The 15223-nt window shown below is 38.9% G+C and overlaps 2 protein-coding genes across 6 annotated transcripts in view; one reads left to right on the top strand and one right to left on the bottom strand.

Moving 5' to 3' along the window:
- Nucleotides 1–5440, top strand: part of RAB3GAP2 (RAB3 GTPase activating non-catalytic protein subunit 2) — a 104123-nt gene extending 98683 nt beyond the window's left edge. For all 4 annotated transcript variants that reach the window (XM_051820585.3, XM_051820588.3, XM_089312214.1 and 1 more), the window contains 4 exons: nucleotides 646–735; nucleotides 1005–1226; nucleotides 2196–2354; nucleotides 2565–5440. In XM_051820585.3, the coding sequence (XP_051676545.1) occupies nucleotides 646–735; nucleotides 1005–1226; nucleotides 2196–2354; nucleotides 2565–2720 (627 nt within the window). In that variant the 3' untranslated portion in view covers nucleotides 2721–5440. The remainder of the gene's footprint in view (nucleotides 1–645; nucleotides 736–1004; nucleotides 1227–2195; nucleotides 2355–2564) is intronic.
- A 181-nt stretch (nucleotides 5441–5621) lies between these two features.
- Nucleotides 5622–15223, bottom strand: part of IARS2 (isoleucyl-tRNA synthetase 2, mitochondrial) — a 75617-nt gene continuing 66015 nt past the window's right edge. For both annotated transcript variants that reach the window (XM_008268410.5, XM_089312216.1), the window contains 2 exons: nucleotides 11265–11409; nucleotides 5622–6152 (listed from right to left, as the gene is read on the bottom strand). In XM_008268410.5, coding sequence (XP_008266632.2) covers nucleotides 6010–6152; nucleotides 11265–11409 — 288 coding nt within the window. In that variant the 3' untranslated portion in view covers nucleotides 5622–6009. The remainder of the gene's footprint in view (nucleotides 6153–11264; nucleotides 11410–15223) is intronic.

Here is a 15223-nt window from a genome sequence, read left to right as displayed (position 1 = left end):
ACTGAGTTTACATTATATATTAGTTATCTATTATTGTGTAACAAATTATTACCAAACTTAGCAGCTGAAAACAACAAGCACTTTTATTATCTTAGTTTTCATGGTTCAGTAATCTGGGTTCCTCTTCTCTAAGTGCCTCTGGGTTAAAGTCTCTCATAGGAGTACAGGCAGGGTACTAGCCAGGGGCATGGTCTTGTAGAGAGGCTCTGCTGGCTGTTGGAATACATAGGTGATCTATTTCCAAGCATCACTGTTGGCAAGATTCATTCTTGCCCTATGAGACCCTCCATAGGGCAGCTCCCGCCTTTCAGAGCCAAGTGAGAATGTGACCACTCAAGGCAAAAGGGACCACGGGGTCCCTTTGGAATCTGATCTTGGAAGTAACATGTTTTTAACTTCTAATTCTCTTTGCTAGCAGTGAGTCCCTAGCCCACATTCAAGGGAAGGGAACATAAAGTCATGAATACTCAGGAGGAAGGGATCACTGGGGAGACTACCTTAAAGGCTGCCTACCACATTCTGGGTAATTGCTGTAAGAATTAAATGACTAGAAAACAAAAGGCAACCATGAGTTATTCCTGATTAATTGACTTTGTTTTTTCCTAATAATCCACACTCACCAGTTTTCATGATCTTTCTTTTTAGGGAAAAAATGCATTTTTTAAAGACCTAACTTCAATTCAGTTATTACCTAGTGGGGAAATGGACCCAAATTTTATATCTGTACGGCAACAGGTAAATTACAGTTACTGGATTTCATTTTTTATTTCTTGGGAAAAAACCAGTAAGCAGAAATCTAGCTGGGCTTTAAAAGGATGACCACTTTCAAGGTATTCCTGAGAGCTGGCTTATCATTAAATTATGTTTTCCTTGTTTGATAATGAAAAAAAATTTGGAAAAACCACTATAATTGGAAAGCCAACAATTACTTTGATTTAGGTTTTTGGTTTGTTTTTAAGAAAACACGCTAATAAAACATTGCTGTCTTTTTTTGCATTTTCCAGTTATTATTGAAAGTTGTTAGTGCAGCTGTCCAGACCCAACATTCAATTGCAAAGGACAGAGATCACTCAGAAGAGGCAATAAGCACTTCTTTTGAGAAGGACCAAGATTGGCCAGTTCTGGCTGTGGATTTAGCTCATCACCTTCAAGTTAATGAAGATATTGTTAGAAGGCATTATGTGGTAGAACTCTACAACTACGGAGTTGACCACTTAGGAGAAGAGGTAATGACGACTCCAGGAATATTAACTGGGCTCAAGGTATAAAAACTGATAGTTGTAGTAAAGAAACCAGTATAAAGTACAACAAAACTTTTTGCTTTTCCTTTTATTAGAACTTCTAGGCACAAAAATACAGAATATTAAAATATAAAATGATAATCAAATTCCTAGTGTGCCAGGTCTGCTGCACAGGGATATAACATTAAACAGACAAGGTTCCTTTCCCATGGAACTAATAATCTATTGTAGGAGCAAAATGCATGCTAAATTCTGTGTGGTAACTGCTATGAAAAAAAGAAACAGGACCATGTGAATAAAAAGAAGTTGCTACAATAGGGGGTGTTTAGAGAATATGACATTTAAACTGAACCCCCAGGATAAACAGCAGCTCACCACTCAGAAAACTTCAAGAACAGTACTAGAGAGAGAATCAACAAGGATAGAGGCCTTGAGATGGGGACCAGGTTGGTTACTAGATCCAGGAGAAGGGTCCGTATGGATGACCAAACATGAGAGCCTTTCAGAATTTGTGTGGAAAACAGAATTAGAAGATGCGTATTTGATGCAAAGATTTTTGAGATTATGTACTTTTTTCATAATACACATTCTTCCCTGAGATTTTTGAAGGCCTCTTATAGTAAGAAAGGAGTAAAGAAGCATGAGGTTGGCAGGGACCAGACAGATCTCCTAGTATATGGTTATTCTAAGTGTATTTAAGCAATCATGAAAAAAAATCTAATGGAACGTTTTTTAACTGAAAGATTAAAAACACTGAATTGAAGATTTGGGCAATAAGAAAAAATAGCTGATGAGAATTTTGGGTTTAAATGCTGTTTGATTTGACTTTTACTTTGATTATATACATGGCCACAGATCAAAAAAAGAACTAGACTTCTTCATTGGCAACCCTTTTCCTATGGTGAGTATAAAGCTGTTGGCCCTCACTATATTTCTCTGTATTCCTATTCTCAGGCCATACTACAAGTCCATGACAAAGAGGTCCTTGCCTCTCAGCTGCTGGTGTTGACTGGGCAAAGACTGGCTTATGCACTCCTCCATACCCAGACCAAAGAGGGAATGGAACTGCTTGCCAGACTTCCACCCACACTCTGTACTTGGCTTAAAACAATGGTAAGTAAAATTAAATGAGCTCAGCCAGAAGGTCACTGGATGTTTTCTTAAATGCATATTTAATAATGGTTATAAAGAATCTTAATTCACCTAGTTACAAAGAAAAACATTGTTGTTGGGAAATAATTAACTGTGGTAACTCTAAAGTCAGCAACAATCATTGTTTAGTTGGATGGAACCCATGAGTTACTTTTGTATCCCCTTTTGCAGGACTCCCAGGATCTTCAAAACACTGAAGTGCCAATCACAACAACAGCTAAACTAGTAAATAAAGTAATAGAGCTTTTACCAGAAAAACATGGGCAGTATAGTCTAGCCTTACACCTCATTGAAGCTGTGGAAGCCATAGCTATTCCTTCTTTATGACATTTAGCTATTAAAAACAGTAACACAGTTGTGTGGCTATAATATGAATTAGTGCATGGTTATTTTACATAGTGAGAGCTGGAATTTTAAGGTATGTGTTTTTCTTTTGTAAACTAAATGAAAATACATTTAACTTTTAAAAAGTGCCATCCTGGCTAAATTCCACCCCTTTGGTTAATATTGAAGATAAACTATAAAGATGTATCAACTATGCTATAGTTACTGATACAGAGGTTTTACTCTTTATTTTTAATTCAAACACTTAAGTAGTTTTATTGTTAAATTTTGGTATTTAAAATTGGTTATAATTTACAGATTATGTTCCTATTATGAAAGTCTATATTTCATATATAAAATATTGTAATTAAATTTAAATGTGTTTATGTACAGACTGTATTCGTAAAGTTAGAGAGACATCCCCCTCTCCTTTAATAAATGTTGAGAACATGCGTCTGTTACCGTGCTTAATCCTATACTGGGCTGCCACATGGGAGTTCTGGATGCTGACAGGTTCCTATCCCAAGGTTGTCTGCTCATCAGAAGATGACAACCTTGCTTGAGGAGGAAAAATGGATTGAAGATCATCGTATTCAACAGAAGGGACACTAAATAGGACCCCTTAATCTGTTGAACTTGCCAAAATTGAGAATCTGAGATGTGAACAACACAGCAAAATTATAAGTTAAAATGTACTTTTTTGCCAAGTTGCAAAGTTTTAGACCTATCAGGTAACTGTAAAAATGTATTATCTTGTAAAACTTACGTTAAAAGAGAGTCTAAAAAACTTTTTTCCCTACAGGTGTTTAGAAATGTCTGCTTCTGGAATTTGGAGATGTTATCTGACCTTGAGAACAGTACAGAAAAAATGCTTAGTGTTATTACAGCATTAGCAAACCTACCTCACAGATGAGAGGATAAAATACAACAAATTTTGTACCCTATAGTGCCTACAACAGTCCAAGTGCTAAACACTTACTGATTAAAACAAAACTAACCAAAATTCTGTAAAAAGTGCTTTGAGCTCCACAAAAACCTAGTGTTTATTATAGTATACCCTTGGAATGTAGCCATACAGTGCAATTATTGTCATTTGTCAGGGATCACAATTGTTATTCATAGTAACTCATTGTGATACAGAAGCTTGTTTCTTCACTTTCTCCTGAGAAGCTAACTCTGAGCAATTGTGCAGAGTTGAGGAATATGTCTTTCAGGGATTATAAAGAGATGTAGAAATTTGAGAAAGACAATGTGAATTCTTTAACTAAAAAGATCACATTTAAAGTAATATCTTTACTGGCAAAAGCTCAATAATTGCTATTTGAGTGACTATCAAAATTTTAAGTCTTAAAAGGTAGATTTTTAAGATGACTTGAATATTTAGGGTGGGGAGCCTGCGAGGCTCATCAAGGCACATATTGTGTATAGTAACAGCATTGGAAAGGGCCTTAAGCTAATCCAACCTCCCAGCTTCTGCTTGGATCTCCAGTACCCCAGACACATTCTAGAATTCTTGCAGGCATATTTAGCTTTATAGTCTAGTTATCTGTGTCCTAAGGAGATTAGTTCTTTCTGTGATTATTCTAAATACTCTGAAATTAGTGTGAATTTTTAGGAAATTGGTCAAGAAACTTGGGAGTTACAGATACCCTTAAAGATTAAATCCTCAATTCCATTAGCACTTTTTTGGAAGGGTTTCTTATTAAGCATTTTAGATAATAAAACTGGTTAAACTTACTCCGTTGGGACATAAAGTCTCCAAAGTTAGTGTTAAATCTTAGGATAACAAACCTTATAGAATGTTTAAATTTAATTCTGTGTTACATGGTTAGGAAAAGCAGATATTTTAATACTTCTTAAAGGGCTTTTAAAATAAATTGGATAGGAAGAAAGAAAAATTAATACGTATATGTGCTTTCTGTAACAATGAAGAGCTACCAATCAAGGAACTAGATGTTACATGGAATAAATGTGTGGCACTTATTGTAGTTACTGATGGGAAGACAAATACCAGTAATGTTTTCCGAGTATTTATACTCCCACCCCCTGCACCTTCTCCATTAAGTCTAATGCACTTTTTTTACTTTGTTAAATACACTTACTTAATGTTGAAGAAAAATGTTCAAATAATCATAACTTCAACATTACAGGTTGTGTTTAGACAGAGCTAAAGGGGCCAGGTCATTGAGACAAAGAGCATATGGCACTAAGCTTCTAAACATTTCATACTTCTACAAAAAAAGTCTCACCTTTGTTACAAAAATTCATCTAAGATCAAAGTAAACATTCTTATATTTAAAGTTGTAATTTAAAGTCACAGAAAACCAAGACTTAATAAAACTAAGCTTAGGTTGAATGTAACATTAACTTAGAAGTGGCTGTAAACCATTTCATTTATAAGAGACAAGTCTTTTTACAGTATACTGTAGCTACAATGGAAGTCTTCTCTACTCCTGACAGGAATGAATTTGCTGGGCTTCTAAAATTTAATTTCTGCTGAGTAGAATTAGTTATCCTTAGAAAGATTTTAATCCAATACTGAACTGTTTATAAAATGCTCTATTATCTATTGTAATGTACTGTAAGTAGTGAAATCTTGTATATACTGCTATTTTCTGGATCTGTTTATCATTGTGAACTTATGTATATTAGTGAAATAAATTTTAAGCTTTCATGTTTAACATTCATAAATGTAAATATTGAGAGACCTCTTAAATAACAAATTTGGTGATTTTTTCTTTCTAATATAACCCCCACAACTAGCTGTTGGGAAAAGGCTGTTTTCCCCAGTGGGAAGAATGAGATGACTTTCTTCAGCTTTTAGAGGAAACACACTTCTGCCACTCTCTTCAAAACCATGCTTTTGTGCCACTCAGTATTCACAACTTTTAGCCAACACCAGTCAAGAGTTTACCAGAATGCCTTTATTTTCAGACATCATACCTTACTGAGTCAAAAAGATTTATAAAGTATAAAACATCTTCTGCTTAGCCATATTTGAAGGCAAGCCTATTGTCGATATTCTGAATAAGCTCATTATGGATATATATATACACACACACATATATATATCTTCCTCCACACAGGTGTATTTCTGCTTATGTATATACATTATTCTTCAGTTACAGAAACTAAAGTTAGTATACTGTACTTTTATACTTCTGATGCAATTCTTATCCTTAAATTACTCTTGGATTCATTATCTGAATGTTGGGTATCTTTTTAATATTGTAAACAGTCCATCTAAGTTCCGAATCAGTACCATCAGAAGAAAGCTATTAATACCCGAGTACTATTTTCCATTAACCACTTCTGCACATCGGGGACAAAGTGTATCTGAAGACTCAGATGTATACTTCCAACAACGAGGGCATTTTTCTTTTGTAGTGGGCATGACAATTACTTTATACGAAGACTCTTCATGAATATCACCACCTATGAAAAGAAAGATACATGAAGCTAATTAGCAATAAATTTAGTGTTCCCACTGAAAATGTTCTGACAAAAGGAAATAAAAATGTCTGCACTATTAATACTCTTAGATATAAGACTGATTAAAAAAAAAAAAACTAACATTTCGGGGCCAGCGCTGTGGTGCAGTCGGTTAACGCCCTGGCCTGAAGCATCAGCATCCCATATGGGTGTCAGTTCTACTCCCGGCTGCTCCACTTCCCATCCAGCTCTCCACTATGGCCTGGGAAGGCAGTGGAAGATGGCCCAAGTCCTTGGGCCCCTGCACCCACGTGGGAGACCCAGAATAAGCTCCTGGCTTCGGATCAGCACAGCTGCGGCCATCTGGGGAGTGAACCAGCGGATGGAAGACTTCTGTCACTATCACTCTAACTTGTAACTTCAAATAAATTAAAAAAAAAAAATAACATTTTAGAAAGAATTAAACCAGAATTTTTACCATCTGGTCAATGCTGCTAATCTAGAACTTTAAACTGATGCCTATAAATCAGCTGGCACCTCAAAGGTATTATGAAAAACACAAGCAGCGTAAGCTTTCTCAGAATACTTGCTTGTTACTTTGTGTTAGTGCTGTTTCATTTCCATTTCCATCTCAGAGGATGGATCTGGTTGACAGTCCACTAGAAGAAAATTATCTACAAAACAGGCAGCAGAGAATAACCAAAACAATAGCCACAATTCAGGATGAGTGACCAAGGAAGAACCCCAGAACTTGGTAAGAGAATAACAGAAACCCTGTAGGACATGGAAATCTGGAAGGCAATAGAACAAAACCGACCAGCAACTGACACAGCCTGGGAGAATCCTCACCGCAGAAGGATAAACGGGACAGTCTTCAGCAGAACCTGATGACACAAATGCCTCGTGCAGGTGATCCTAGCTACAGGAGAGATCCACACTCATCAATGACCATGAGCCCAGTAAAGAGAGCTGCATAGATAGCTCATGGTTGTTTTGAGTCAGAGGAGGAATTCACATTACATCCCTATAAATTCACAGCACTGGCTGTGGTAGGCAGCATCCCGAGAGAAAGCACTGTTGGAATTCATGCTACCTTAGGGGACACAAGTCTTCATACACCCCCATCACTGGCATGCGCACTACCACATTAGCAAAGACAAACTGTACCTCAATCCACCTAAACCCAGTGGACCAACAGTGACCAACCTCAGCATTCTATACAGTGCTCTGCACTGCACGGGACAGGGGGGTGCAGGATGACATGGAGATGCTGCCCCTGGAACCCTTGAAGTAGAGGCACTTGCCTTCTCAGACTTAAGATGCATTACAACAAATTCCTACCCCTTAGCACCTGGATATCACCCACAGCCATGGAACTCCAAGTCAGGGGTCCCATGACCCCAGTCTGGTCTACCACTGCTTAGGACTCTGTACATGCCTGGTCCTCTCCCAGTGCCACTGCCACTCCTGGGGTTCCAACCTCTCTCATAGGTGACAGCAGGGGGTCCACATACCAGGCCTGCTTCCAGGCTTGCTCCCAAGACTCCGGCCCTTCCCCTGGGCAGTGCCTAGGGGCTGCTTTCCAGGAATCAGAAACCCTGCTGGGCCCCAGGAGTGTTCTAATCCCTGCTGCCACAACCATCAACTATAGCATCCAACTAGAACTAAAGCCAAAGTACCCTATGAAACCAACACCTGAAGACATACCTTCAGGAGGATGCCTTCAGTCTACGAAAGCCACCCTTTAAAAGCAACAGAAACCATCAATACACCAGTGTGTAAATGTTAACATAGGGACAGGAAAAATATGAAAAAAAGCAATATGACATCCCAAAAGGAACACAATAATCCTTTAGTAACAGACTCCAAATAAATTGATGAAATGCCTCCAAAAAATTTTGAAAGAATGTTTTATAAGGATACTCAAAAAAGAGATACAAACAGAGAGACGGCTAAGCAAAATTAGGAAATCAATACATGTTAAAAATGAGAAATTGAACAGAGATCTTGAAAAAGCCATACAAATCTTAGAAATGAAGGAACTCAGAAAATAAAAATACAATTGAAGGCCTCAACTACAGACTATATATTTTTCGAGAAAGAATATTAGAATTTAAAGAACATTTTTGAAACACCAGTGAAATTAAAAAAATTATACTAATAAAACTTTTGAGATTCAATGATTAAAGTCCTTGTCTCTTCCATTAAGAAACAGTGTTTCTTGTTCATACTATTTGCTGAACTCTTTTAGTGTAGGGTTAGCTTTACGATCATTAAGTAAACTGAAAATAGATCTTTGTAAAAATTTAGAGTGGAAATGGGAGAGGGAGGAAGAAGGGTTGGGGCGTGGGCAGGAGGGAGGATAGGGTGGGAAGTATCACTATGTTTTGAAATCTGTATATATGAAATACATGAAACGTATAAAATTTTTTTAAAATTTACAAATATTTATATTAACCCAACAGGTTTTTATTTTTTATTTTTTTCCGTGGGATGGAAGACTCACTCTCTTTCTGTCTCTGTCTCTGTCTCTCTCTGCTTCTCATTCTCTCTGTGTAGCTCTGACTTTCAAATAAATAAAAGTTAAAAAAAAAAAATATTTAAAAGGGCATTTTTTAAACTTTTATTTAATGAATATAAATTTCCAAAGTACAGCTTATGGATTACAATGGCCCCCCCGTAACTTCCCTCCCACCCACAACCCTCCCCTTTCCCACTCTCTCTCCCCTTCCATTCACTTCAAGATTCATTTTCAATTCTCTTTATATATAGAAGATCAGTTTAGCATATATTAAGTAAAGATTTCAACAGTTTGCACCCACATAGAAACACAAAATGAAAAATACTGTTTGAGTACTAGTTATAGCATTAAATCACAATGTACAGCACACTAAGGACAGAGATCCTACATGAGGAATAAGTGCACAGTGACTCCTGTTGTTGACTTAACAAATTGACACTCTTGTTTATGGCATCAGTAATCCCCCTAGGCTCTTGTCATGAGTTGCCAAGGCTATGGAAGCCTTTTGAGTTTGCCGACTCTGATCATATTTAGACAAGGTCATAGTCAAAGTGGAAGTTCTCTCCTCCCTTCAGAGAAAGGTACCTCCTTCTTTGATGACCTGTTCTTTCCACTGGGATCTCACTCGCAGAGACCTTTCATTTAGGTCTTTGTTTTGTTTTGTTTTTGCCAGAGTGTCTTGGCTTTCCATGCCTGAAATACTCTCATGGGCTTTTCAGCTGGATCCGCATGCCTTAAGGGCTGATTCTGAGGCCAGAGTGCTGTTTAGGACATCTGCCATTCTATGAGTCCGCTGTGTATCTCACTTCCCATGTTGGATCGTTCCCTCCCTTTTTTATTCTATCAGTATTTTCAGACACTAGTCTTGTTTATGTGATCCCTTTGGCTCACATATCCCTCTTAGTATTTTTTTGTATGTTCTACTTAATACTTTTGGTTGAATACTGTAATCAATACACAGTTATTCTTAAGTGTTGAAACTTAACTGAAGGCCAGCGACGTGGCTCAATAGGCTAATCCTCCACCTTGCGGCGCCGGCACACCGGGTTCTAGTCCCGGTCAGGGCGCCGGATTCTGTCCCGGTTGCCCCTCTTCCAGGCCAGCTCTCTGCTATGGCCAGGGAGTGCAGTGGAGGATGGCCCAGGTGCTTGGGCCCTGCACCCCATGGGAGACCAGGAAAAGCACCTGGATCCTGGCTCCTGCCATCGGATCAGCGCGGTGCGCTGGCTGCAGCGGCAACCATTGGAGGGTGAACCAACGGCAAAAGGAAGACCTTTCTCTCTGTCTCTCTCTCTCACTGTCCACTCTGCCTGTCAAAAAAAAAAAAAAAAAAAAAAAAAAAAACTTAACTGAAAAGTGATCCCTGTTAAATATAAGAGTGGGAATAAGAGAGGGAAGAGATGTGCAATTCGGGACATGCTCAAGCTGACTTGCCCCAAATAGCAGAGTTAGAAACATACCAGGGGATTCCAATTCAATCCCATCAAGGTGGCATGTACCAATGCCATCTCACTAGTCCCAGTGATCAATTTCTGTTCACAATTGATCATAATGATAGGACTAAGAACCCAACAGTTTTTTAAAAATTAGTTTTTAAAAATGCTTATGAGATGCCACTATGAGAATGAGTTCAATAAAACTTCCTTAAACTCTCATTAAGAATAGATAAATATGGGTGGACATTGTGGTTCAGCAGGGTAAGCCATGGCTTGGGATGCCTGGGATCGAATCCTGACTCTTCATTTCTTTAAATAAATTCATTTATTTAAGATTTATTTATCTGAAAGGCAGAATTACAGAGAGAGATGGAGGGAAGCAGAGTTTCCATCCACTGGTTCACTCCCCTGAATGGCTACAATGGCCACGGCTAGGCCACACCCAAGCCAGGAGCCTGGAAATCCTTTTAGGTTTACCAAACCAGTGCTCATATGGGATGCAGGTGACACGAGGCACAGCTTAACTTAATGAGCCACAACACTGGCTCCTGACTCTGCTTCTAATACAGCTTCCATCTTGGGAGGCAGATGATGGCTCAGGTGCTTGGGCTCCTCCCACCCACATGGGAGAACCGCATGGAGTTTTGGGCTCCTGGCTTCAGCCTCGCCAGCCCCTGCTATTGCAGGCATTTAGGGAGTAAACTAGTGAATGGAACGTCTCTCTCATAATCTCCCTCCACTCCCCGCCCCCGCCTCCACCCTTCTCTCTTGGCAACTCTGCCTTTCAAATAAATTAAAATTTTAATTTAGTGTATACGTAGTGGGAAATTTTAGAATCAACAATGGAGATGGGTGGGGTGGGTTAGTACTGGATCAAAGGAGAGGAATATTTCACATACAATGACAATTATTTATTCAAAGGACAGGAAGTAAACCTCCCTCCATCTTTTAGTCCTAGCTTTCATTTCCAAAGATCATCAATTGGGACACTTTTGAAAGCTGGTTTAGAAATTTGCAAGAGTTTACACTGTTTTTTATGAAAAGATGGACTCTAGCTATAACTTGTCTTTAGAATAAATCCTGTCCACTCGAAGTTGGAGGTGACCTGTAATTATTAAGTTCTGCAGAGACTACTTGTTCATTTCAATTGCTTCTTACCTTCTAAATTGATTAGGAATGTCCCATTAAGCTCAATTACATCGGTACTTTTCTCTCGTGGTTCCTGAGCCAGTAAAGTTGTCTGAGAAGCCATCATTAGTTCATTCAATTGAGAGGTGCTAGAAGTCTCCTCAGCTTGTAGCATCTAGAAGTAAGCATATGAAAGTTAATGTTTAAATTTTTATCCTAGACTGAGCTTATAAAAATAGACACTGGGGCTGGTCCGTGGCTACAAGATTAAGCCTCTGCCTACAGTGCCAACATCGCTTATGGGTGCTGGCTCAAGTCCCAGCTGCTCCACTTCCGATCCAACTCCCTGTTAATGTGCCTGGGAAAGCAGAAGATAGCCTAAGCACTTGGGCCCCTGCACCTACCCGGAAGAAGCTCCCAGCTCCTGGCTTTGGCCTGGCCCAGCCCTAGCCTTTGCAGCCATATGGGGAGTGAACCAGAGGACAGAAGAGCAAAGTCTCTGTTTTCTCTTTTCTCTCTTTCTCCCCCCCCCCCATTCTATCTCTGCCTTTCAAATAAATCTTTTTAAATAAAAATAAACACCATAAATTCTTATGTCTAGCAAGGAACCTTTTAGTAGCATTACATTGTGACCTAAAATACATTGATTCTTATTACTATGTAAGGTTTTAACTAAAACATCATCAACAGTATTCATTGAGAATATAAGCTTGTCTTCACTTTGTTAAACACTATGTGTCTCATTTCTCATTTTTGTCATAAAAAATTCTATATGGTGTTTATAAACCCATCTTACAAATGAGGAAACAGGCAAAGAGGTTAACTTGCCTGAGTTTCTCAACCAGTAAGTGGTAGAACTGCAACTCAAGTCTAGATTTATCAGCTTCAGAAAAATTCTGTAAAAATTTTCCTACATCGAGCAGGGGTTCAAGTACTATTTAGGGGATGGCATTGTGGCATAGTGAATAAGGCCACCACCTGTGACACCAGCATCCCACATAGGCACTGGTTTGAGTCCCAGCTGCTTCACTTCTGATCCAGCTCCATGCTAATGGCCTGGCAAAAGCAGTGGAAGATGGCCCAGTGTTTAGGCAACCTGCCACCCACATGGGAGATGCAGATGATTCAGCCTGGCCCAGCCCTGGCTATTGTAGCCATCTAAGGAGTGCATCAGCAGATGGAAGATATCTCTATCTCTATCTCTCTCTCTCTCTCTACACACACACACACACACACACACACACACTCTGACTTTCAAATAAATCAATGAATCTTTTAAAAAGAAAATAAAGTACTACCTAAATAAAGACTGTTAGCAATGTAGACCAAAGGTGGCAATCTGAATACAAAGAACCCTTCTGAAGTACACTAAATTTGGATGTTTGATACACTCAACATTTTTCATTGTAATTTTGATTTTCAAAATAAGTATGTAAGCTATGCAGACATTCCTTTAAAAAAGGAAGCCTGATGCAGGTGTTTGTCACAAGTGGTTAAGTTGCCACTTGGGGTGCCAGCATCCCATATCAGAATGCTTGGTTCGAGTCTGAGCTCATTCACTTCCAATCCAACTTCCTGTTGATGGGTCCCCTAGGACAAAAGATCATAGGAAACCCAGAGTGAATTCTGGGCTCCTGGCTTTGGCCTGACCCAGCCCTGTCTGTTGTAGGCGTTTGGGGAATGAATCAGTAGTTGGAAGATCTCTGTATCTACTTTTCAAATAAAATGAAAATAGATATTAAAAATATGTTGAAAAGTCCACAAGAAAACAAGAGACTCAAATTAGGCTTTAACAAGTTCATGTATTAAGTAACTGGCAAAACCAGTATTCTATCTGATAGCTATTAAACATGATTCTTAGAAAAAATAAATTTTATGGTTTGGAATATCCCAAAATATTTTTTTCAATATATATGATCCAAAACGTTACATTCTTTTTAGCTTATTAAAAGACTGAAGTCAAAATAAATATGATTATGTAGGAAAACTACACTGTGTAGCCTTAGGTAGGTCACAGCTTTGATGGTCCTCAGGCTCATTGTGTGTAACATGTAGGAGTCTGGGCTTCACAACTTCTCCATTTTCAAATGGTGAACCTCTTACGTCTTCTCATTCTCTATTACTAACAATCTCATACCTACTAGATGTTTCAAACTTCAACTCTTACTTACATTATTAAAAAGTTAAATTGAAGGAGCAGGCATTTGGCCTTATAGTTAAAATGCCAACTGAGATCCTTATATCCCACATTGGAGTCCCTGAGTTCAAGTCCAAGCTCTGCTCCTGGTTGACTGCCTATGAATGAGTACCCTGGAAGGCAGCAATGATGGCTCAAGTAGTTGGGTACTGAAATGGGAGATCTAAATTGGAGTCCCAGCTCCCAGTTTTAGCCTGGCCCAGTCTGGGGTGTTGTGAACACCTGAGAAGTGGTTTTGTATGTAGGAATTCTTTGTGTCTCAAATAAAATTTAAAAGTTTTTATTTATTAGAAAGGTGGGAGGAACAGAGTGAGATAGCTTCAATCTTGGTTTACTTCCCCAAAGCCCTCAATAGCCACACCTGGGCTAGGATGAGGTCAGAAGCCAGAAACTTAACACAGACTTTCCAGATAGATGGCAGAAACACCAAGTACCTGAACCATTACCTACGACCCCTCAAGGTATCACCAGGAAGGTTTAATTGGAAACAGTGTGGACTCAAACCAGATTCTCTAATGTAGGATGCGAGCATTTGACAGTGGCATCTTAACCAATGTGCAAAATGCCCACCATCCTAATAAGTAAAAATTAAAAATATTTTTCAACAAACTGTCATCATTACTTTTCAGAAAATTGGTACCAGTAAAACTTTTTAAAAATGTATTCATTTAGGCTGTCACTGTGGCATAGTGGATAAAGCTGCCATCTGCAGTGCCAGCATCCCATATGGGCACTCCTTCAAGTCCTGGCTGCTCCACTTCTGATGCATCTCCCTGCTAATGTGCCTGGGAAAGCAGAGGAAGATAGCCCAAGTACTTCGGCCCCTGCACTCACATGGAGACCCAGAAGAAGCTCCTGGCTTGTGGCTTCACCTTGGCCCAATCCACAATAGTCATTGTGGCCATTTGGGGAATGAATCAGCTGGTGGAAGATCTCTCTCTGTGCTTCTAACTCTCTAAAACTCTGCCTTTCAAATAAATAAGTAAATCTTCAAAAAAAAAATCATTGCCAATTGTCTTAAGAATTTAAACAGAAATCTCAAGTCAGTATGTTAAACTATAAACCAATGGCCAATTGATCTCTATTATTTCTACTCTATTCAAGTAGAAAATTCTAGGTCTGGCACTGTGGCGCAGCAGGTTGAGCTGCTGTCCACAGTGCTGGCATCCCATATGGGCCCCAGTTCAAGTCCCACAACTCCTTTCAGGTGGCCTGGGAAAGCAGCAAAAGATGGCCCAAGTATATGGGCTCCTGCACCTATGTGGGAGTCCCAGAAAAAGCTCCTGACTCCTGGCTTCAGATCAGCCCAGCTCTGGCTGTTGCAGCCATTTGGGGCACGAACCAGTGGATGGAAGATCTCTTGTGTCTCTCCCTCCCTCTAACTCTGCCTTTCAAATACATAAATAAATCTTTAAAAAAAATGCAATGGAAATAGAGTGAATGCTTTGACACACATAATTTGCTGTAGCCAGCAACTTTTTTCAAGATCAACAAAATTAAAGATGGCAATCTTTTTGGGTTTGTTGTGAAGGACAAAATTCTCAGAAAACTAGAGCTTTTTTACAAAACCCCTAATTTTTGTGTATTCTACTACTGCTGTCATAGACACATGGGTCACCTATCTTCTAAACAGTACTGAGGCCTTCATGTCCCTAAAAAGTAACATGTAAATGTTACATATGCTGAGTACAGAGCTTACAAAATAAAGAAAAGGGCGCATAGGAAGTAGAAAAAAAATCAGTATTAAAAAAATTAGACATTTTAAGACAATAATAAATTTCAGGTGAAGCAG

This window comes from Oryctolagus cuniculus, chromosome 13 (genome assembly GCF_051225735.1).
Source record: "Oryctolagus cuniculus isolate XC-2025 breed Fujian yellow rabbit chromosome 13, ASM5122573v1, whole genome shotgun sequence".
Lineage (NCBI taxonomy): Eukaryota > Metazoa > Chordata > Mammalia > Lagomorpha > Leporidae > Oryctolagus > Oryctolagus cuniculus.
This window is presented reverse-complemented; position numbering and strand designations above follow the sequence as displayed.